The sequence below is a fragment of the Ovis canadensis genome, chromosome 13 (genome assembly GCF_042477335.2).
Source record: "Ovis canadensis isolate MfBH-ARS-UI-01 breed Bighorn chromosome 13, ARS-UI_OviCan_v2, whole genome shotgun sequence".
Classification (NCBI taxonomy): domain Eukaryota; kingdom Metazoa; phylum Chordata; class Mammalia; order Artiodactyla; family Bovidae; genus Ovis; species Ovis canadensis.
In genome coordinates this window covers 51,875,276-51,899,909 of record NC_091257.1, presented here as the reverse complement: position 1 = coordinate 51,899,909, position 24,634 = coordinate 51,875,276, and the positions used below count along the sequence as shown (strand labels likewise).

Genomic DNA, 24,634 nt, shown 5'->3' with positions numbered 1-24,634 from the left:
TTGTGTTTGCTTGCTCCGCGCAGGAAGGTAGATCGGTAGCTGTTCACTCTGTCTTGGTTAGAAACATATGGCAGCTGGAGACTGTCCACAGGGCTGTTCTTCCTACTCTGCTTACTACTTCCTGCTCATCCTCCATTTCTCAGCATGACATCTCTTCCCCAGGGAAATTTTTCCTGGACCCAGTCTATTGTAAGTTCTGTTATCGTAGAACTCTCTTTTCTTATAGTATCTATCTGAGATCATAATTATTTGATTTCTCTTTCCCTTGTACTAGACTTCAAGCTAAACAAGAGCCAGGGATGTCTGTTTTATCGTCAGGGCTTAGAATAATGTCTTCCACACTATAGACACTTAATATTTGTTCAGTGCGTGAATGTGTGACCGTGAAAGGCACTGTCCTTTATATTGAAAACTTACTCACATAATTTTTTTTGTTTGTTTCTAGCTTTGTTTTCTCATCATGCAGACTCTGGTAGCTTGTTGAAAATTCAGGATGCAATTTTTTCACATGACAGATTAGTAGATTTTCAAAGAAAACACTGTGAACTACTTAGAGGAGAAATTCACAGAATGAAAAGCAAGTTTTGTGAGCTACAAAAAGAGCTATCAGAAACCAAAGAAGTGAAATCACAGTTAGAGCGTCAGAAAGTGGAGTGGGAACAAGAGCACAGAAGCTTGAGGTACTGTACATCTCGCTTTTAAAGAAATATTTGAACTGTTGTTTCCCTTAATACTGCAGAGATGTAGATTAATTATAAGGACTAACTTGCCTTCTCAGATTTTACAGGGGAGAAAACATCATTAGTATTGTGGAGTGTGAAATTCTTGGAAATACTATAACAGGTTCTTAATAGTGAATGCTTCTAATAACTTAATGTATATTTTTTTCCGAAGCATCATTTTGATGACCATACAGAAGTCCACCATAATGGAAACCCCATTAATTATTTACCAAATTGACTTTCGCTTGTTTTCCACTTTTGTGTATTCTATTTAATACTGCAAGGAACATCTTTTCTATAAATTCATTTCTACCTTTCTAATTATTTTGAATACATTTTCTTTAATAATATTGTGTTATTTGGTTAAAATATGAGAAGTTTTAAAAAGATCTGTGACCTATATTTCTAAACTATTCTTAGGAAAGCTTATATTGCTTTACATTCTGACCCCCAGATATATGAAGTAGCCATTTTTCTCCAGACAAAACAAAAACAAAATTTTATGCAATTTTATTCTTAACCCTCTGTATGAAAACAGTGATCATTATTAAGTGTTTTTCAGTGTATTCCCCCCATTTTTACTATTTTAAACATTGTGAAGAGGGAACAAAAGTTATTGCAGCAGCAGTGAATAACCTCATAATTTTCTAAAAAGAGGTCTCTAAATTTTGCAGATTCACCTTAAAGCAAGAAGAAGAGAATAGAAGAAATGCCAATATGTTGTATGAAAAAATTAGGGAGCAGTTAAGAAGAAATGAAGATAAATATAGTAAAGAAGTTGAAATGAAGCAGCAACTTGAACTCAGTCTCCAAGCACTAGAAATGGAACTGAAGACTGTGACAAATAATCAGAGTCAGGTAGGGTTATCTGTGGCGAAAATTTCAAATTTCTAACACTATTTCATCAGTATTATATCTGATATCCCCCTTTTTTGAAAAAATACCATTTTATTTTGTATTGTACCAGTTATTTAGTGTCATTTTATTTAGTGTTATAGGAAATTTTAGGCTGCATCTTAAAAACCAAAGCAAAGAAATTAAAAATTCCCAAAGCAACAGGGCTGGAAATAAGAATTCTATAATCCTAAAATGCTGGGTGCACTTTTATGATCAGAGGGATGAAAAGGTCATGGTCAGTAGCTCACGCAATCGATACTGAAAAATCACAGGGTTGAGATTGGTGTAGAAACTAGAGGTTAAGCTCTCTGCCCACTTCAGGCAACAGATCCTTCTGCCTTGAGGGACAATTCATGAGTGAATAGGTAGAAGAGAAGGGGAACTGGGAGGGAAGATGGTACCTAATTTTACATCAAGTTACCTCTGGCCTTCAATCTGGCAGATGGCTGAGGGTCATGGACCACACCCCTCCCTCTGTGCTGTCCAGCCCTCCAGTCCACCTTCCCCATGAACAGCTCAGAAGCTGGCTCCAGCTTTCCCAGCTGAGTTCTCCCTCACAGTAGAGTCAAGGATAGGTGTTAACTGACATCCTCGAGAGGAGCAGGAATACTCCCTGGGGAATTTTTTTCCAGCAGTTGGTAGAAACCAGTCACTACTGAAGTTGATTGTCCTTCATTCTAAAGAGTTGTCGAGTGGCATCTCAGAGCAGAGGAATTCACTCCCCTCCCTGATATCCCTCTCAAATACAGACTGGGTCTCATCCCCAAGGTCCTAGCAGATCTCCTACAATGAAAAGCTCTCAGGGAGAGCTCAGGAAAAGTACTATTTGTAATTCAAATCCATTTGTCTACAGCAGTCAAGTAGGGACATACAATGGCTTCGTCCAAGGAGAGGCCTTTAATATTTTCCATAGGAACTGATCTCAAATCTTTTGCGACTGTCTCCAAGGACCCGGAACCCTGACTGTGGTTTAGGCCAGGAAGACCGCGTGTGCTCCCCCATCGACTGAGCTACCCGACAAAGTCCCTCTGCTTTGGGGTGAGCGTCACTCAGTGCACGTCATCACCATCAGTGTCTAAATCAGAGTCCGTTCTTGGCTCCACTGTCATTTCTTTAACCAATACCCTGTCAATGACCTTTTCACATCATTTATTGTTTTTCAATTTGTAAAAAGTGTGACATCCATTGTAAAAATACTTTTGAACACTTCAAAAAGTTGTTTCTTTAGAATAACTTATAAAAGTGCCTCTCCCCCACCAAGGGCAGGGGGGATAAAACACTTGCTGCTAATAATAGATATTCCGGGTTTTGGTAGTGAATTCACTTCCTTGATCGATCATTAGGGTAGTTCATCACTTCCACTGATGGTAAGGAGGAAACTATAGGCAGTTCAGAGATCATATTTTGGAAGTCATTCTGCTGCTTGTGAGAAAATGAACACTCTGCTCTCTGTAGTGTCTTATTTCAGTACAAGGAACTTTTGAAAACAGTGATAGATATGCTGTAATATATATTTAGTGATAGCTATTAAGTGTTTTTCATTGTATTTCCCCCATCTTACTATGTTAAACATTATGGAAAGATAATGAAATTTGTTGCAGCAGCAAATAATCTCATGGTTTTCTAAGAAGAGCTCTCTAAATTTCACCTTATTTACCATTCGTGTATGTGCCATGAATGAAATAGGAGGCTTATTTTGAATTTATATGTTTGTACTAGAGAATTAACTATAGTTTGATGTAAGAGGACTAGTAGAGTCAAAAGACCTGGTGAAATGCCTGCAGCTTACTTATATTTTTAACTTCTCCCTTTCCAGAATCATTATAGCTAATGAGTTAATTGATGTTTGTAGAAGTACTTAGTACAGTTGTCAATAGGTATAATTCCTATAATTGCCTATGAAAATGTTAAAAGGTAGCATATTCTCAAGGAAAATCTTTGTATGAAATTTAACCTATTTAAGTCTATTAAATTTAAATATTAAATTTAATATATTTGATATATTTAAATAAATTTAAATATATACACAGTAATCACTCTTACTGTGAAGTGGCTGTATAGGAGGTATCAGATGCAGTATTTATAAAGCCAGCAAGTACTGTTGTTTATTGAATTATAGTTGATTTACAATATTGCATTAGTTTCAGGTGTACAGCACAGTGATTCAGATGTATTTGTATATGTGTGTGTATAAATGAGGCTTCCCTGCTGGCTCAGACTGTAAAGAATCTGCCTGCAATGCAGGAGACCTGGGTTCAATCCCTGGGTTGGGAAGATCCCCTGGAGAAGGAAATGGCTACCCACTCCCGTATTCTTGCCTGGGAAATTCCATGGACAGAGGAGCCTGGTGGACTACAGTCCATGGGGTCGCAAAGAGTCAAACATGACTGAGTGACTAACACACATCCACACTCACTCACACACACACACACTCATACATACACACATTTTCCTTTTCAGATTCTTTTTACAGAATATTAAGTGTAGTTCCTTATGTTGCGCAGTAGATCCTTGCTGGTTATTTTACATCTACTAGTGTGTATATGTTAATCCCAACCTCCTAATTTATCCTCTGCCCTACCCCCCCATCCCATATGATGACCATAAGTTTTTTTCTGTGTCTTTCTGTTTTGTGAATAAGTTCATTTTGGATTTCACATATAAGCAGTATGATATAATACTTGTCTTTGTCTGACTTTCTTCACTTAGGGTGATAATGTCTAGGTCCATCCCTGTTGCTGCAAATAGCATTATATCATTCTTTTTTATGACTTAGTAGTTTTCCATTGTATAAATATTCACATCACATGCCATTTTTAAGTGTAGTCAGGTCTGTAAATCTTATATTTTAAGCCTTTTGGGTTTATTGTAGTTCAGAGAAAAGCCTCTCCAGGTCTGAGCTTCTTGAAAAGTCTCTTGGGATTTCTTTTTGACTTTCATGGATTCATTGTCTTCAATTAACTTTTTGAACATTTGAAAATTTCTGCTTTTATAAAGTCTGAGGTTTGTATATAGCCTTATTTTTTCTGTTTGGAGACACACTTGGTGCAGCCTTTCATTGTATAAGCATACAAGATCGTCTTTCATTTCAGAGGAAATCATGAAATGTTACTTTATTGTGTACTAGCTAAAAATCTCCTTTGTTTCACTTAGGCTTCTGCTGGTCCTGAAGAACCAAAAGACCTGTTGTGCAAAAACCAAATGCTGCAGGATGAAATTGCCATGCTAAAACTGGAAATAGACACAGTGAAAAACCAGAACTTGGAAAAGGAAAAGAACTATTTTGAGGACATTGAAATTGTCAAAGCAAAGAATGATGATGCTCAAAAGGCAATAAAATTGAATGAGGAAAGGTTAACAAAAACTATATCCCAGTATACAGGCCAGCTTAATGTTCTGACAGCTGAGAATACAATGCTAATGTCTAAGCTGGAGAACGAAAAAGAAAACAAACAAAGACTGGAAACAGAAGTGGAATCCTACCGTTCTAGACTGGCTGGTGCCTTTCACGATCATGATCAAGATCAAACATCACAAAGAGACCTGGAGCTTGCCTTCCAGAAAGCAAAAGATGAGTGGTTATGCTTGCAGGACAAAATGAAGTCTGATGTGGCTAACCTAAAAGAAAAGAATGAGGCACTTTCCCAGCAACTTTCTTCAGCGGAAAGTAAATTCCATCAGGTAAAAATCAAGTTGCAGCACACAAGAGATAATCTTAGAGAAAAGACTTTGATGTTAGAACGTGTCCAGAGAGACCTTCGCCAAGCAGAGTGTCAAAAGCAGGAAACTGAACACATGTATCAGAATGAACAAGGCAAGGTGAATAAATACCTTGGAAAGCAGGACTCCTTAGAGGAAACATTATCTCAACTCCAGAGTGAAAACATATTGCTCCGACAGCAACTGGATGATACACAAAACAAAGCCAACAGTAAGGAGAAGACAGACATTAGCATACAAGACCAGTTTCAGCAGATCGTGAGAAAACTTCATGCTGAAAATGAGAAACAAGGTCTGATGCTGGAGGAAAGAAATAAGGAGTTAATCCAGGAACGTAATCATTTAAAAGAGAGAATGTATCAGTATGAAAATGAAAAAACAGAAAGAGAAGTAAGTATCCAGAAGGAGAAATAATTCTCAGACTTCCTGAAAGAAAATTCAAAGTTTCGATTTTGGCTTGATTCTGGCTAAATGTTGAATCTAGTTGAATATAAAAAATACATAGGCTATGAATCTATAGTCTCTAAACTAGCCTAAAAGCACAACTTGTATCCAGCAAATAAAAATTAGACCCAGGAAATGCTTTACTTTGAGTAGAGACATTGTGTCTTATGAAATATTAAGAGATTCAGTTCTAAATTGTTAATACAGACAGATATTAGTGATTTACTCTTTTACTATTAAGGTAATCATTTTAAGCTTTATGTTACCACGTCAGTATGGTGATGAAGCAGATAAATGAAATGCTCAAACCTAAAATGAACATTTCAAAATTAAGCTTCAGTTACATGGATTACCTTGACGGTCAATTCCAGGTTTCCCAGAGGCTATATCGTACTTTGGCTTTGGTAGCTTGTAATAGTTTTGTGTCATATTTGTTGGTATAATTTTATGTTTATTCATGTCAATTTGAGTTAATATGGGAAACATTTTAGCCTTGAATCATTTATTCTTAAAGCCTCTTAACTCTTTAAATGCATCTACTTATCATTAAAACATAATTTGGGACTCAAGTGGTGAGCTTTAGCAAAATTCTTCTTGATTTAATCTTCCCACTGCTATTTATGATTTACTTAGAATATTTTTACAACAATTTGCTGATAATTCTCATTTTCAGTGTCAATTAATATCATTTAGATACAAGCTTGTCCACTAAAAATGAAGGGTGTCAGGATTCATGATCAGCAGGAATGGAGTGAGTCAGGGAGAGGATTGTAGGGCCTGCAGTCTGGAGACAGGAAGAAGAGGCCACTTTCATGAGGCTCCTTGAAGGCCATGGGAGCAACCTCATTTTTAAAATTTTATTTTTCTTTTATATTGGAGTGTAGTTGATTTACAATTTTGTGTTAGTTTCAGATGTACAGGAAATTGATTCAGCTATACTTATACATATATCCATTCTTTTTCAGTTCCTTTTCCCATATAGGTGACTACAGAATATTGAGTAGAGTTCACTGTGCTCTACAGTAGGTCCTTATGATTAGCCAAGGGCAAAGGTGGGGAGGAGGGATAAACTAGGAGTTAGGGATTAACATAGACATACTACTAGATAGAAAATAGTTAAGCCACAAGGGAATGGCCTCAGTTTTCTGCTGAGCTAGGAATCTGTTGGGAAGATCTGAGCACTGGTTGGAATATGTGAAGATCTCTGAAGTTAATAGAAGCCTCTAATAAAGAAAAAGGGAAAATGTTCCATAGAGTGGAATTTTCCACCACTTGTCCCACATTCAAACCTATTTCTTTCTGGTTGTGAGGTAATAAAGCTCTGCAGATCTATTGGGAGGAGTAGGGCGTGGACAGCAGGTCTGCATCTTTTGTCCGAATAACTTAATATCAGAAAGGCCGGAAGGTGGCCCCTTCCGTGTCTGTAACCAAATTCAGTGAGGAGGGAAAAGAAGGTGAGTTGCTGTCTGTGGTGATAGTTTTCAAAGTACATATGTTGGAGTTATCTATTCTTAATGTAACGGAATAGTAAAGTGATTTGATAAACTCAGTGACAGAGTGTCTTACTAGGCAGTTGTGAGACAACTTCAACAAGAACTGGCTGATGCCCTGCAAAAGAAGTCTATGTCAGAGGCTTCACTGGAAATCATGTCAAGTTATTTGGCTAAATTAGAGGCTGAGACACAGGATTTCAAGAACAACTTACATCAACCCACAAGTCAGGTATGTATGAAATTGACGTGTCAACAGTTGATATGTAGGATGAAGGGTTTTAGGACACTCATTTTCATGGTCAGCTTTCTTTTGTATTTTTGTTACAAGTAATTAACTACAATTTTCTTATCTTTATAATGCACTCATTTCTTAAACCCTGACTTTCATTCTGCCATTTGCATTATATGTATTTTTTCTTATATTATTTACCCTTAGGAAAGTTGAGAATTGTGCCTCACTGTTCACACAAGTTGAGAGACATTTTTTTATTTAAAATAATACTTTTTTTTGTAGTGATAGTTGTATTACATAATGAGGCTAGCCAGATAAAATCAAAGGATAATGTTTAATGGAAGGTTCCAGAAAATTATCATTTCTCATCTTTCTTTTTATGACTGGCTGTAGAGTTCTGTATTTATTTATTTCATGGATTTCAGAATAACTTGTGCAGAAAGGGTATTACAAAAACCAGGTGAAATATAGGCATTGCCTTCTTTCCTTTTCATTTTAAGTATATTTCAAAAGCATGGAGGTTCTCAGATGATGTATAGTACGTACATCCAAACTAGAGAATTAAGATTATCTAGATCCTACCATTGGATTTTTTTTAAGCTATTGAGAAATAATTCACATATCATAGAATTTACCCACTCAACATGTGTAGTTCAATATCTCTTAGTCTAGGGATGTGTCACCTGTGACCACAGTCAATTTTAGAGCCTTTCCATCACCCCACAAAAGAAACCCTGTATCCCTTAGCCACCACCTATGGCCTTCCATCCCTCAGCCCCAGGCAACCCCTAGTCTAATATCTGTCTCTGTAGACATGCCTGTTCTGGGTATTTTATATAAATGCAATCATACAATATGTGCTTCTTTGGGATTAGCTTTTCTCATCTGACGTCACGTTTTCAAGGTTCATCTGTGTGATTGCACATATCAGTTCTTCTGTTTGTTGTTTGTCAATCAATCAATAGTATGTGACTAAGCCATGTGTCCATCATCAGTTGATGGAGCTTTGGGTTGTTTCCACTTTGGGGCAATTAATAATGCTGCTGTGAATACTGATTTACACATTTTTGTGTGGACATGTTATTTCCCTGTGGTTGAATTTTATCCTCAGAGGTAACTGGCTGATTTCAGCTTTCTCTGCCCTTGCTCAGGCTATCCTTACAGTTTCTTTTCCTCTTGACTGCTGCTGCTGCTGCTGCTGCTGCTAAGTCACTTCAGTCGTGTCCGGCTCTGTGTGACCCCATAGACAGCAGCCCATCAGGCTCCCCTGTCCCTGGAATTCTCCAGGCAAGAACACTGGAGTGGGTTGCCATTTCCTTCTCCAACGCATGAAAGTGAAAAGTGAAAGTGAAGTCACTCAGTCGTGTCTGACTCTTCGCAACCCCATGGACTGCAGCCTATCAGGCTCCTCCATCCATGGGATTTTCCAGGCAAGAGTACTGGAGTGGGGTGCCATCACCTTCTCCGTTTCCTCTTGACTAGGCCTCCATTATTTGAGACTTGGTGCCCCGTCTCTCCTCCTTCGTGGAGCTTTCCTGAATGTCCACCTCTCATGGAGCCTTTTCACTTCAGCCATTGTTATCTAGTCTCTGAGGAAGAGTTTAACCCCTAATTTTATACTGTTGCCATTTTTTTCCATGAGGGGGAATCTTATCTAAGTATACATTGGTGTTATAGGGAATATTTTAAGATATGCATAGCACTTGTCTTGCATAAAAGGACAGTAACAAAGGATTACAAGAATGAGGCATTTTTTGTTGTTGCTGTTCAGAAAAATGTATGGATCATCTCTGTAAACTATTAGGAGATGGGATATCTTTATCTTTGCAAATCATTTCTCTTTGGATTGCAATTCAAATTAGCAAAAAGTCTTTGTAGTTCAGAAAAAGGCTATGGGATTAAACTCTGTATTTATAAGATTTATTAATTAGAGTCTTATTCTCACAGACCTCTTTTGGGAGGCATTTATTAACTTAGCCCTAGATAACTCAATATAGTATCTTTTAAACTACTTTAAAACCCTGGGTCATTAAGATGGGGGAAGGATTAAGAGACGTTCTACTAAGAGGGGACTTGTAGCCATTTTATGGAGGAAAGATAGAAAAATATTATTGTAGAACAATAAAAGAGTATAAAATCAAGTGCAAATGTTGTTTGACAAAGATGAGAGTGAAGAATATATTTTGTGAATCTTGGTGGTGTGAACATCTTTCTTGATTCTCTGAGTAATCCCTGGTCCTACATTCTACAATACACATACCATCCTTTTAGTTTGATCCTGGGTTTGAATTAGGCTGTGCTTAATCTACATTCTTCATTACCAAATAGGCTGTGCTTAATCTACATTCCTCATTACCAAATAGTCTCATTTTCTTCTTGAAGAGTGATGATTTTCCAGCAGAGCTAGAAACTGCATCTTCAAAATGTCTGCACGTGGATGCAGAAAAATCAAGTATTTCAACAGAAGTTAATTTTCTACGATATGAATGCAAAGGAAATGTGAAAAAACTAGAGAGAAGAAAAAAAGTTGGAGCAAGATTTAGTGACTCTCAAAAGTCATATGAATGAATATGAAATGAATATGATAGGACACAGTCAAGTAGAGCAGTATCAGCAGGCTACTGAAGAAAGAGTGAGACAGAATCTTAAGCAGAGAAATGAAAAGAAGTCAACCTATCTTTGTAGGTTAATTTGTTGCTCTGTCATGTGCTTGAAGTCACTTTCACTGTATATTACATTTCAGACATATACAACTTGTGTGTTTCCTCTACCTCCCTTAGAGCAGTATGTTTTGTAGCTTTCTGGAAAGGAGGGCACTTGTTTTCCCTTTAAATATTTCAGTTTCCCCCACAGTTTTCACTAAATTGTCCTATCAGAATGATTCTCACTAGAGAATCCTCTTACTTATAAGACCAGTTGGTATAAAATAAGACCATTAGGAAGAAAAGAAAATATTGTGGTTTAGAACTGATGCCATCCTCTTGAATTATTCTAAAGTTGTCTCGTTCAATTTTTAAAATTTTAAGTTGATCCTCTTATTCTTTGAATTATCAGATTATATAAGTACTACTATAACAGTCATTCTACTTTAATTTTATAATTCATATTTAATTCACTTCACATTGATGATAATTGTTTTAAACTTCTGCTCTTTTTGTTTTCACCTTTGTAATCACTCTCTGAATCACTGACTCAAAACTAAAGGAAACAAATATAATTTTCCAGGTTATAATTATTTTAAAAATGTTATATATTTCAACTTGCCTTAGATACAAGCAGGATCTCAACAGATGGAACTCAGAATTAAAGACTTGGAATCTGAACTGTCTAAGATGAAAACTTTGCAAGAAGATTCTAATAAAGCTGAGTTGGAAAAATATAAGCATCTCTACCTAGTAGAACTTGAAGTTAGAAAGTCATTGCAAAATAAACTAGACAAGTAAGTCAAAACACAGAATCACAGAAAATAAATTTAGGTCATTAATTTGTCTCTAAAGCCTATTTTTATAGAGTGTGGTTTCTGAGATTACTAGGAAGTGAAAGCTAACTGGATAGTCACTGCTAAGGGGGCACTTTAAGACAAACTATTAGTACTGTATCAAGTTTTTCCACACTATGTAGAGGCATGCTGGTGAAAGGGGGGGAAATTAACACAGGGGTGAAAGGCAGGATAAATCACAAAGTGGCTAGAAATAATATAGTGACCTTACCCAGGGAGTGTGTGGAAGATGGAAAGAGCAGATCCCACCTGCAGTGGCTAGTCCAGCTTTCCCCACCATCTGAAAGCAAAGCATTCCTAGGACGCCCTTCATAAGCCAAAACAGCATAAAGCAAAGAAGCAGGTACCCGAGGACACATTCTGCTAGTCGATGCTAAAATGAATATGCCCAAGTGAAGCACAGGTGATCCCAGACAAGGTTCAGGGCTGTGGCGACTTGATGCTGAGATGTGGGGTGTGGCTCCCAGGGAAGGAGCACGGTGGGGCCAGTTTCCCTGCTTGGGGAGCGCGATGCCTCTCACTCTAAAACGTACACTGCTGTTTAGAGTTTTGGCTTTTTAAATGAGACCAAAATTTGTCTTCAAATTTTTTTTTTTTTTTGGACCATCAGAAACAGGTGCTGACATAGGCCCATAGTAGAAGTGAAGTAACATAAAGTGGACTTTGGGAAAGCAGGGGATACTTATAATTATTCCTGGGGCTGTTTTAGCTCTTTTCAGTCTCATCCACTGACTTTCTCATCCTCCCCTTGACACTGTGGCTCTAGATGAGATCCCAGAGCCAAATGCTTAATTTCTCCAAGGTCATGAGTGAAACATATATACAAGGGTGGTGAAAGGAAACACTTGAAAGTAACTTTGTGGGACGGTGTGTTTCTTCGTCCCTGAACTGTTTCCTGGAGGCAGGTGTGTCCCAGCGGCAGCAGGTGTCACTGTGAGGCCACCTCGCTTTCTCTCTGATGACCTTTCTCTCCTCTCCCAGCTGTGGCTTGTTACTGGAGGAGCCCCAGACTCTTGTGTACTTTTTTAGAACAAGGTTACAGCTGTCATTGTTTACAGGAGGCCTGCTCTGTGTTTTCAGTGTTCAAACAGTTTAATGGGAATTCCGTTTACTCTATGGCAACCTTAAAAATGCAGATCACTTAGGGAAACGTGAACGAAATTGGTGTTTTCCATCTTCCCCAGGACTGATGAGAGGCTGATAGAGACCAGGGCTGAACTTGAGGTGGAGAAGCAGCAGAACAGATCTATACACAGCACCCTTAGCACAAGGCCAGTCCTGGAGTCCTCTTCTGTTGGAAATTTCAATCCTGCTTCAGGGTTCAACACAAATGTTATTTCAAGAGCGAACAGAAGGTTTTCTACCTCAATCCCATGCCCTTCAAATGACAGCATGGAGACTTACTTGACCAAGGTTAGTTCTATTCTATTTTTTTCATTGGGTTTCCGATTTCTGATATGAATGATCCTTGTTTAAAATTTGGTGAACCTCTGCGTTGTTTTTTTTGACTTCTGCACACTAAGTAAAACCATACTTAACTGTGATAATCAAGGAGACATTTAATGATTTTTTTTGTCCTAGATCTCTCATTTTTAAGAGATACTTATTAAATTTTTAAATTTCTTGAAAAGCTGCATTTAAATTCAACTTTAGAAATGAAATCTTATTGTCTAGTAACCAAAAGTATACGTTCAGATGTTTGATTTACTTTCTAAATTATTTCACTTTGGCAGTGGTTCATAATCATTTCCAGGCTCTGCTGCACCCACCACAGTTTTTCTACCCCTAAGCATAAGTGAATGACTGGCATCTAAACACTAACCACATATAGATGTTTTTTATTTGAAGGAATCCTAGATAAATCCTTTTTATGAATTAAACAAACTTGTAATACTTAATCAAAGATTAATTTCTGGTTTTAGGTTAACATTTTTTGTTATTTTCTTATACAAGAGTACATCTTTAACTGCTATTTTACTTACAGAACTTTGATTTAAATTTCTAAAAAAAAATCTTGCTAAGCAGTTTTAGAATGTTTCTAAGTTTGTAGTTAAATCAAATATTTAAAAATTGTAAATGAAGCTCACTTTTGTCTCTGTTTTGACATCACCTGAATGAATGATGACTGAGATAGCAATGATGGGGAGTCTTTAAATTGCAACTAGTTTTCATTGTGTAGTCATTATAATTAAAATATTCATTTCAGTCAGTGCACACGGGTTTTATGGTTTTGATGGTGTTTTCATGATGTTGATGATGCAGAGAAAAATAGCCTTTGTTAAATGCAGTCGCAACCTGTTTTCTCATTTGGCTTCTTGCCATCATAGAAGAGCAGTCTAAGGTTTCTTCGAAAGCACTGCAGCTACGTTGGGTCTTAGTACTTGAGAGCCTTGAACCTGGAGGACGTGTTTTAGCTGTGCAGTCATAGCGGGCCTCCAAACACTTCATACCAAGTCAGACACTTCCCCACGCAGGCCTAAGAGGAGGAAGCAAATGCTTGACCCCGTCCCAGGAGCAGGCTGCCTACTGTAGACCCAAGTTCACGGTGCTGTGGAAACATACATCTTTTCAAAAAGAGATTCGGAACCAAGCAAGCACTTCGTAGTTCCTTCTCCCAAACTCACCTGTTAGGTAAATCTCCTCGCTTCTCATAAGGAGGGTAGGAGTATAAGTCCTCCCCTTGAAACTTCAGGCTGAGGAAATGAAGTTCAACTGCAATTTCTGACCAGATTTAGATTATAATTGAGATTACATGAATACTTTTTGTATATACCAACTGATGATGAGAGCTTGGATAGAAGTATGCTAAACAGTAAACAGAGATCTGTTGTGTGTTTTAAATTTTGTCCTCAATAACCCAAAATTTGGATAATTCATTCTTGACTCATTTTAGCAAGCCAGGTTTTATCTAGAGAAAATGAACAAACATCCTTTTAAGGTTGAATCTCTTCAGTTTTGGCCTGCTTGATCAACTAAAGATTTCTTCAAGTTCCCTGTCCTGTGTCTAAAAAATACTTATGCTTTCTAAATTAACTATACCAATTGCTACAAATCGGAATTTGATATTGATTTTATTCTTGTTCATGCATTTAAAACACATTTACTTAGAAAGTCATGTCATGCCACTAGCATTATTGAACTATATAGCATGGTTTTACATATTCATTTTATCTATGTTATTGTTTAAAATCTATGTGTTTTTTTTCCTTAATCTGAGGAAGTCGCTGGCATAGGACTCTGGACTCAGTAAGAAGGACATTGTTACTTCTTTTGTAGAATTAGGAACTTTGACTAAATCAATGATTCTCATACCTTAAAAAAAAATTTTTTTTTCCCCAAAGAAAACAACCTTTCTTTGAAAAAGAAAAAAAAAACTTCTGCGTGGAACCGTGTTATATAAAACAGAGCCGAGTATAGAGCCTTTTAGCTAAAGAGTGGCCGAGGCACTGCAGCTGGGACTTCTCTGGTCCTCAACCCTGCAGTGACCTCTGTGGGACCTTCCCCTTCTGTGAGACATAGTTCAGAAACTAACACTTAGGAGAGAATCCTTCTTGCTAAACATCTTCAGAACTGAAACTTGCTGGTACATCGTTTCTTGTGTGTAACTTTCTCACCTTTCTGTCTTTTCGTTAAATGGAGAAGTGTAAAGAAAATCACAGATGTGTTCTCCTTATTAACATTTGACTTCAGACTTCCTCCATTTGAACACGATCCTCACCAAAAATCAAAGGTCTCAGAAGTACATATTTAGGGCAGGAGCTGTTGGAGGAGAAGAAAGTAATCTTGTGGGTCATTCCTAGGATTATGGGTCATTCCCTAATTCTCTGAAATTATGTGTACTATAGACTGATATTTATTGTACTTTTTATCAGATTAATCTAAATAGCATTCCATATATATGGTTCTTTTATCTATAAGCAGAATAAGTAGGAATTCATTTTCTTTTATTTATGTGATTTTTTTTTCTACTGAAGTAATCTTGAAGTTAAGTCTAGTCTCTAAAAGTATTATTTCAAAGTCACATTTATTAAGTTTTATGTCATTCCTATGATAATATCTCGTTTATCTTAAACATAAATAATATTTGACTTATTTCAGATGCAGCAGGAGTTGGACAGGAGTATAACTAGAGAAATAAGAAAAGGTATGTTGCCAAAACATACGAATTAAATTTAGACATTGATTTCTGAAATATTCTGTAAGCAGTAAATGGGATCTCTGTCCACTGTTTGGATAACAGATGGCATATTAAGTATTTTTTCTTATACATAGCTAATGAAAAATGTGAAAGTATGAGCAGTCATAGTGAAAAATATCCTTCTTCCTCATTTATTCATCATGTTCCATAGCCTGAAAAACAATCTCTAAAGGTCTATGTATTTCTTTTTATTTCTGGTTATATCCTTCTTCTACTTCCTCCATCCCTGTGAAACTATCCGCCTACACCTGACACTATTCTCAGAAAACGTGGAGTTCATCAATTTCTCAAGTGTTGGTAGTGGTTAAGTCTAAGAAATCCAGACTCAAGCAGTCACATTTGTGTAGCTGCCACTGGGTGCGTGACTTTAAAATTTCTGTCACTGACTTTGTCACCAGTTTATATTTTATTCTCAGGAAAAGCCCCAAACACCCACATCAATCTGGGTCCCACCCAAGAAGCTGGCCTTATCTCTTTACCACCCTACTCTGCCCCTCAGCTCTGCATCTAACCAGCCAGACTGTGTAGGATCCCACAGGTGTGCTTCCTCTCTCTGGTCCTTGTATGTGCTTCTCCCCTCTATCTCTTGTACGTTTCCCTGTCGTTCAGGTAGCTACATATATATCACTTCCACCAAAAAGCTGGCAGTATTGACACAAAGCTGGCTGTCCCTTCTGAGTGTTCCTTGTGCCATCTTTTATATCTGTCTTTGTATTTATGACTCCGTATGGAGATTACCTGTTTGTCTATTTTTCCAGTTTGCATTTCATTTTTCAGGGTGGACTGGGTCACCTTCATCTTATAATTCCAGTGCTTGTCACTATGCACACCTTTGCACATAGTTACTGAGTAAATGAATGGAGGATGAGAAAACTAGAAACTCTGGTACTCAGTCATATGTGCGACCATGATCAGATTATAAAATTGTAATCTTGTATTTTATGTCATGCGATCTATAGATATATTTCATTTTCCAGAACACTAGGAAAGGTCTCAGGTTTTTGGCGGTTGTTACGTTTTGTTTTGTTTTTACTAATACTTAGTTAACGCAAGTATTTTGGGTAAAGAATATAATTCTTTCCTTTTCTTTCCAGTTGATGCTGAATTTGCATCTGATGCCTTTACAGTGTCTCAAGTATCTGCAGATGGGTCAAATGTGTATGATGACCAAATTTTGAAAACAAAAGCACAGTATACACAGATTTTGAAGGAAAAATTTATGATTTAGAATGACAAGTCGTAAAAGTTTCCCTACTGGACTGTTTCCATGACATTTCATTGTTTCCCATTAAAGATGATGAGAAAAATCTTTATTAAAGGAAAGTATTTTTGTATTACCTCTGTATGATGAAAATTTATATAGCATTTTAAGTGATGTTTCTCCACATCTAACTTACTTTTAAGCAGATTTAAAAACCAACACTGCTGAGTCTTCCATATTCTAAGCAATAGTGTAGTCATTCAATCATGTCCGTCTGTTTGCAACCCCATGGACTGTGCCCACCAGGCTCTTCTGTCCATGGAACTCTCCAGGCAGGAATATTGGAGCAGGGAGCCATCCCCTCTCCAGGGAGATCTTCCAGACCCTGGGATCAAACTCGGGTCATGTGCATTGCAGGTGGATTCTTTACCATTTGAGCCTCCAGGGACACCCTTTACAAACTCAGACTGAGCCCTAATACCAGCTGTTTAAACAGCACCCAAAGAGCCAGACTTGTCATTAATTTTTAGTGATGTTGATTGATAGCTTTTTTGTATGTCCCACTTTTTATCACTATATATAAACCAAAGATTTAGATACTGATATTATGGCTACCATCAATGTTTTGATGTATTACAATTGTTTATAGAGGCATAAAACTTACTATATGTAACTTTAAGCACAGATTCATAGGTCCTTCCTCATGGATGAATAATGTTTGCCTGAGTTTTCACCTTTTAAATGAATGAACTTAAAATTTTTTTTTATTTTTAATTAGAGGATAATTACTCTACAATATTGTGATGGTTTTCCACCATACATTTACTTGAATCGGCCATAGGTATGCACATGTCCCCTCCCTCTTGAACCTCCCTCCCACTTCCCTCCCCTTTCCACCCCTCTAGGTTGTCACAAAGCACCAGCTTTGAGTTCCCTGCATCATACAGCAAATTCCAAAAAGACACATGTACCCCAGTGTTCATTGCAGCACTATTTACAATAGCTAGGACATGGAAGTAACCTGCTGCTGCTGCTGCTGCTGCTGCTGCTAAGTCGCTTCTGTCGTGTCCAACTCTGTGCAACCCCATAGACAGCAGCCCACCAGGCTCCTCTGTCCCTGGGATTCTCCAAGCAAAAATACTGGAGTGGGTTGCCATGTCCTTCTCCAATGCATGAAAGTGAAAAGTGAAAGTGAAGTCGCTCAGTTGTGTCCCGCTTTTAGAGACCCCATGGACTGCAGCCTACCAGGTTCTCTGTCCATGGGATTTTCCAGGTAAGAGTAGTGGAGTGGGTTGCCATTGCCTTCTCTGATGGAAGTAACCTAGATGACCATTAACAGATGAATGGATAAAGAAGCTGTGTATTATTCAGCTATAAAAAGGAATGCATTTGAGTCAGTTTTAATTGACTTTTGATTTACTTTTGGAGACAGTGTTAAAATTAGAGAAAGTTCCTCATGGATAAATAAGATTTGCTTCAGAATTTCACCTTTTCTTTACCTATCTACCTATCTAGCTAGCTATTTTTGCTTTGCTTTTTGGAAAAAGTCTTGGAAAAAGACTTTTCATTTTGGAAAAAGCACCAGACAAACAAACATTTTCACAAAACTCCCTTATCTCCCATATATCCACCTGAGGTACCATTTATCTTTCCTATATGTTATTTGTTCTCCCATAAGTATCCCTCCTCACCCAAATCACCTGTTTTTTACAAGATGCCTTTTTCTCCTACTCCCTGTCATTTGTTAAGTAGTATATCAACTCCCAGTAATTGCAGTAATGCTGAAGAAGCTGAAGTTGAACAGTTCTATGAAGACCTACAAGACCTTCTAGATAATTCTAGATAATTTGGGTGTTAATACAAATACCCAAAAAAGATGTCATTTTCAGTATAGGGGACTGGAATGCAAAAGTAGAAAGTCATTAGATGCATGGGGTAACAGGCAAATTTGGCCTTGGAGTACAAATGAAGCAGGGCAAAGGCTAATAGAGTTTAACCAAGAGAACGCAGTGATCATAGCAAACACCCTCTTCCAACAACACAAGAAAAGACTCTACACATGGACATCACCAGATGGTCACTACCGAAATCAGATTGATTACATTCTTTGCAGCCATTCAGGTATGATCTAAATCAAATACCTTATAATTATACAGTAGAAGTGTCACATAGATGCAAAGGATTAGATCTGATAGACAGAGTGCCTGAAGATTATGAATGGAGGCTTGTGACATCGTACAGCCCCAAGAAAAAGAAATGCAAAAAAGCAAAATGGTTGTCTGAGGAGGCCTTACAAATAGCTGAGAAAAGACAAGAAGCTAAAGGCAAGGGAGAAAAGGAAAGATATACCTATTTGAATGCAGAGTTCCAAAGAATAGCAAGGAGAGATAAGAAAGACTTCCTTCAGGCTCTACTACAAAGCCACAGTCATCAAGACAGTATGGTACTGGCACAAAGACAGACATATAGATCAATGGAACAAAATAGAAAGCCCAGAGATAAATCCACACACATATGGACACCTTATCTTTGACAAAGGAGGCAAGAATATACAATGGAGTAAAGACAATCTCTTTAACAAGTGGTGCTGGGAAAACTGGTCAACCACTTGTAAAAGAATGAAACTAGATCACTTTCTAACACCGCACACAAAAATAAACTCAAAATGGATTAAAGATCTAAATGTAAGATCAGAAACTATAAAACTCCTAGAGGAGAACATAGGCAAAACACTCTCAGACATAAATCACAGCAGGATCCTCTATGATCCACCTCCCAGAATACTGGAAATAAAAGCAAAAATAAACAAATGGGATCTAATTAAAATTAAAAGCTTCTGCACAACAAAGGAAAATATAAGCAAGGTGAAAAGACAGCCTTCTGAATGGGAGAAAATAATAGCAAATGAAGCAACTGACAAACAACTAATCTCAAAAATATACAAGCAACTTATGCAGCTCAACTCCAGAAAAATAAACGACCCAATCAAAAAATGGGCCAAAGAACTAAATAGACATTTCTCCAAAGAAGACATACGGATGGCTAACAAACACATGAAAAGATGCTCAACATCACTCATTATTAGAGAAATGCAAATCAAAACCACAATGAGGTACCACTTCACACCAGTCAGAATGGCTGCAACCCAAAAATCTGCAAGCAATAAATGCTGGAGAGGGTGTGGAGAAAAGGGAACCCTCCTACACTGTTGGTGGGAATGCAAACTAGTACAGCCACTATGGAGAACAGTGTGGAGATTCCTTAAAAAATTGCAAATAGAACTACCTTATGACCCAGCAATCCCACTCCTGGGCATACACACCGAGGAAACCAGAATTGAAAGAGACACATGTACCCCAATGTTCATCGCAGCACTGTTTATAATAGCCAGGACATGGAAACAACCTAGATGTCCATCAGCAGATGAATGGATAAGAAAGCTGTGGTACATATACACAATGGAGTATTACTCAGCCGTTAAAAAGAATTCATTTGAATCAGTTCTGATGAGATGGATGAAACTGGAGCCGATTATACAGAGTGAAGTAAGCCAGAAAGAAAAACACCAATACAGTATACTAACACATATATATGGAATTTAGGAAGATGGCAATGACGACCCTGTATGCAAGACAGGGAAAGAGACACAGATGTGTATAACGGACTTTTGGACTCAGAGGGAGAGGGAGAGGGTGGGATGATTTGGGAGAATGACATTCTAACATGTATACTATCATGTGAATTGAATCGCCAGTCTATGTCTGACGCAGGATGCAGCATGCTTGGGGCTGGTGCATGGGGATGACCCAGAAAGATGTTCTGGGGAGGGAGGTGGGAGGGGGGTTCATGTTTGGGAATGCATGTAAGAATTAAAGATTTTAAAATTTAAAAAATAAAAATAAAAAAAAAAAAAAAAGAAAGACTTCCTCAGTGATCAATGCAAAGAAATAGAAGAAAACAATAGAATGGGAAAGAATACAGATCTCTCAAGAAAATTAGAGATATAAAAGGAACATCTCATGCAAAGATGGGCACAATAAAGGACAGAAATTGCCGGGGTCCAGCCCCGGTGGATCCAGGGAATTCGAAGGGTGGACGGAGTCTACATCTACTTCTGCTTTATTGCCTACACCAAAGCCTTTGACTGTAGGAATCACAACAAACTGGAAAATTCCTAAAGAGATGGGAATACCAGTCCACCTGACCTACCTCCTAAAAATCTGTATGCCGGTCAAGAAGCAACAATTAGAACTGGATGTGGAATAACAGACTGCTTCCACATCGGGAAAAGAGTACGTCAAGGCTGTATATTGTCACCATGCAAATTTAACTTATATACAGAGTACATCATGTGAAATGTCAGGCTGGATGAAGCACAAGCTGGAATCAAGATTGCTGGGAGAAATATCAATAATCTCAGGTATGCAGATGACACCACCCTTATGGCAGAAAATGAAGAAAAACTAAAGAGCTTCCTGATGAAAGTGAAAGAGAGTGAAAATATTGGCTTAAAGCTCAACATTCAGAAAACTAAGATCACAACATCTGGTCCCATCACTTCATGGCAAATAAATGGGGAAACAATGGAAACAGTAAGACTTTATCTTTTGGGGCTCCAAAATCTCTGTAGATGTTGACTGCAGCCATAAAATTAAAAGATGCTTACTCCTTGGAAGAAAAGCTAGACGAACCTAGTTATCATATTAAAAAGCAGAGCGATTACCTTGCCAACAAAGGGCCATCTAGTCAAAGCTATGGTTTTTCCAGTAGTCGTGTATGGATGTGAGAGTTGAACTATAAAGAAAGCTGCTACTGCTAAGTCACTTCAGTCGTGTTCGACTCTGTGCAACCCCACAGACGGCAGCCCATCAGGCTCTCCTGTCCCTGGGATTCTCCAGGCAAGAACACTGGAGTGGGTTGCCATTTCCTTCTCCTATGCATGAAAGTGAAAAGTGAAAGTGAGGTCACTCAGTCGTCTCCGACTCTTCACGATCCCGTGGACTGCAACCTTCCAGGCTCCTCCATCCATGGGATTTTCCAGGCAAGAGTCTTGGACTGGGGTGCCATCGCCTTCTCCAAAGAAAGGTGAGCACTGAAGAATTGAAGCTTTTGAACTGTGGTGTTAGAGAAGACTCTTGAGAGTCCCTTGGACTACAAGGAGATCCAACTAGTCAATCCTAAAGTAAATCAGCCCTGAATATTCATTGGAAGGACTGATGCTGAAGCTGAAACTCCTAATACTTTGGCCACACAATGTGCAGAACTTACTCATTGGAAAACACCTTGATGCTGGGAAACATTGAAGGCAGGAGGAGAAGGGAATGACAGAGGATGAGATGGTTGGATGGCATCACTGACTCAATGAACATGAGTTTGAGTAAGCTCCAGGAGTTGATGATGGACAGGGTGGCCTGGCACGCTGCAGCCCATGGGGTCGCAAAGAGTCTGATAGGACTGAGCAACTGAACTGAACGGACTGATATCAATTCCCAGTTGTAGTCACCCCTTCCAGTCACATTTCTTTGTGAACTTCTGCATGTTATTGTTATTGTTACCTTGCTCAGTCATGTCCAACTCTTTGCGACCCCATGGATTGCAACACACCCTGCTTCCCTGTCCTTCACCATGTCCTGGAGTTTGCTCAAACTCACAGCCATCAAGTTGAAGATGCTGTCTAACCATCTCATCGTCTCTCGCCCCCTTCTCCTCTGTCCCTCAGTCTTTCGCAGCTTCAGGGTCTTTTCCAGTAAGTAGGCTCTTCACATCAAGTATCCAAAGTATTAGAGCTTCAGCATCAGTCGTTCCAATGAATATTCAGGGTTGATTTCTTTAAAGATTGACTGGTTCATTCTCGTTGCAGTCCAAGGGACTCTCAAGAGTCTTCTCCAGCACCACAGTATAAAAGCATCAATTCTTCAGCACTCACTCTAGTTTATAGTCCAACTCTCACATATGTACATGACTTCTGGAAAGCCTGAATATTTTGGAGAGTAATCTCTTGTCAGTTGCATCATTTGGAAATATTGTCCCCCTTTCTGTTGATTGTCTTCTGTCTTGTTTATGATATCTTTGCAAAAGCCTTTAAGTTTAATTAGGTCCCATTATTTTTGTTTACATATTCCTTACTCTAAGAGGTGGGTCAAAAAAGATGTTGCTGTGGTTTGTGGCAGAGAGTGTTCTGCCTATGTTCTCCTCTAAGAATTTTATAGTGTCTGTCCTTACATTTAGGTCTTTAATCCATTTAGAGTTTATTTTTGTGGATGGTGTTAGGGAGTGTTCTGATTTCATGCTTATACATGTAGCTGTCCAGCTTTCTCATCTCAGCTTATTGAGGAGGCTGTCTTTTCTCCATTGCATCATCTTGCTTCCTTTGTCCTAGAATAATTGACCATAGGTGTGTGGGTTTCTTTCCGAACTTTCTATCCCGTTCCACTGAACTATGCCATATATTTTGGGTTTTGTGTCAGTACCAGTATTTTGATTACTGTAGCTTGTAGTATAGTCTGAACTCAGGGAGCCTGATTCTGCCAGCTCCTGCTTTTCTTTCTCAAGATTGCTTTGGCTCTTCAGGATGTTTTGTATTTCCATACACACTGTAAAATTTTTTGTTCTAGTTCTGTGAAAAACGCCATTGGTAATTTGATAGAAATTGCATCGAAACTGTAGATTGCTTTGGGTAGTATAGTTATTTTGACAGCAGGAAACTGTTTATTCAGAGTGGTTCTAGGAATGTGGTGGCCACCTTGATATTCATTAAATCAGATCTGATTTTCCAGCCTGTGGCTCTTTGTGTCCTGCAGAAGGCGCCAAATGACTGGCCAGAGCTCTGATGCACGGGCTCGTCTTTGGAAAATATGAAATGTAATTATAAAAGGCCAGCATCTTAAACAAAGCATTCAATGGTCTGTCTGCAACCCTTTCTTTTGCTTCATTTTAGCATGACATGGGTCAAAATGAGAAGCAGACAGGAAAATGTTTGCCTCGCCTGGCATGTGGTAATATTGTGAAATATGAAGATGTAAGTCAAACACAGAGACAACCCAGTCAAACAGCTCCTAAACACAGAGCTGGTGTGAGGGTGGGAGTGTGTACTTTGTCTTCTGAGAAACATTATACAGTAAGAATGGAAGTTATGAAACATATTTCAAAATAAAAAGGTAAAGAGAAAATATTGTACAAAAACCTATAAAAAGAATAAAAAGTTGGAGATGAAAGAGAGAGGAGAGCTCAAAGGTGCATGAGACCAGGGAACATGTACCGACGTGGGGCCTCTAGGAGGTAAGATCCTATTCCTCTATTTCTTGCAGTTCTAATAATAATTGAATTTCAGATGAATATCATACAAACAGAGGACAAGAAAAATACACCAAGTCATCTGAAACCAATTCAATGGAATTCTTTATTTCAAAGGACTCTATATAATTGTTATATATTATATTTTACATATATCTTACGTACTGCATTTTATATATTATATGTCTATGTATATAAATGACAATGTCAGGTGGTAAGTTTTGAATTTTCAGTGATACCAAAGAGAGTGTTGCAGGAATTTAGGAGGAAGTTGCGTGGACGTGCACTAGTGTGGTCAGGAGAGGACAACTCTGGGAGGGACTGGGACATGGCTTGGGCCCTGATTGATGAGGAGTGAACCAGATATTTGAGATGAATGAACAGAATTTGCTTCCTATGACAGTTGTTAACCAAGGATATTATGAACATCCATAAACCTACACTAAAGATAGCAGAGTGGCAAAGCATGGCCAGGGATTAAAAGAAGAATCTTGCTAACTACCTTCAGAGGAGTTATAAAGGATAAGAAGCCAGAAGTTTCTGGTTCAGCAACATATCTCCTTGTTTTTTCAGTGTTCTGAAGCTAATTGTACCATTTTTATAAACATTTAATAAGTTGGTAAATGATAGGAAAGCTTGACATGACATATTTATTGTGTATATATACATATATGTATATAGTATTGTATATATATTCTGCTTTTCACAGATTCATATTTACATCGTCCAGCTGCTTTAAAAAGTTAAAATTACGGTCATAAGACACATGAAGGATGTAGACAATTAGCATTTTAAGAAGAGAATCAGAATTCTGGAAATAAAAGCAAAAATAAACAAATGGGATCTAATTAAAATTAAAAGCTTCTGCACAACAAAGGAAAATATAAGCAAGGTGAAAAGACAGCCTTCTGAATGGGAGAAAATAATAGCAAATG

At 38.0% G+C, this 24,634-nt stretch overlaps 1 protein-coding gene and 1 pseudogene across 1 annotated transcript in view; both read left to right on the top strand.

Annotated features, from left to right (window-relative positions):
• Positions 1-16,433, top strand: part of LOC138417249 (ankyrin repeat domain-containing protein 26-like) — a 48,895-nt gene extending 32,462 nt beyond the window's left edge. The window contains exons 14-22 of the mRNA XM_069547070.1: positions 467-680; positions 1,397-1,580; positions 2,224-2,324; positions 4,781-5,733; positions 7,357-7,505; positions 10,778-10,947; positions 12,192-12,420; positions 15,106-15,151; positions 16,300-16,433. Of these exons, the coding sequence (XP_069403171.1) occupies positions 467-680; positions 1,397-1,580; positions 2,224-2,324; positions 4,781-5,733; positions 7,357-7,505; positions 10,778-10,947; positions 12,192-12,420; positions 15,106-15,151; positions 16,300-16,433 (2,180 nt within the window). The remainder of the gene's footprint in view (positions 1-466; positions 681-1,396; positions 1,581-2,223; positions 2,325-4,780; positions 5,734-7,356; positions 7,506-10,777; positions 10,948-12,191; positions 12,421-15,105; positions 15,152-16,299) is intronic.
• The window catches only part of LOC138416846 (patched domain-containing protein 3-like), a 159,404-nt pseudogene that overhangs the window by 114,670 nt on the left and 20,100 nt on the right, over positions 1-24,634 (top strand).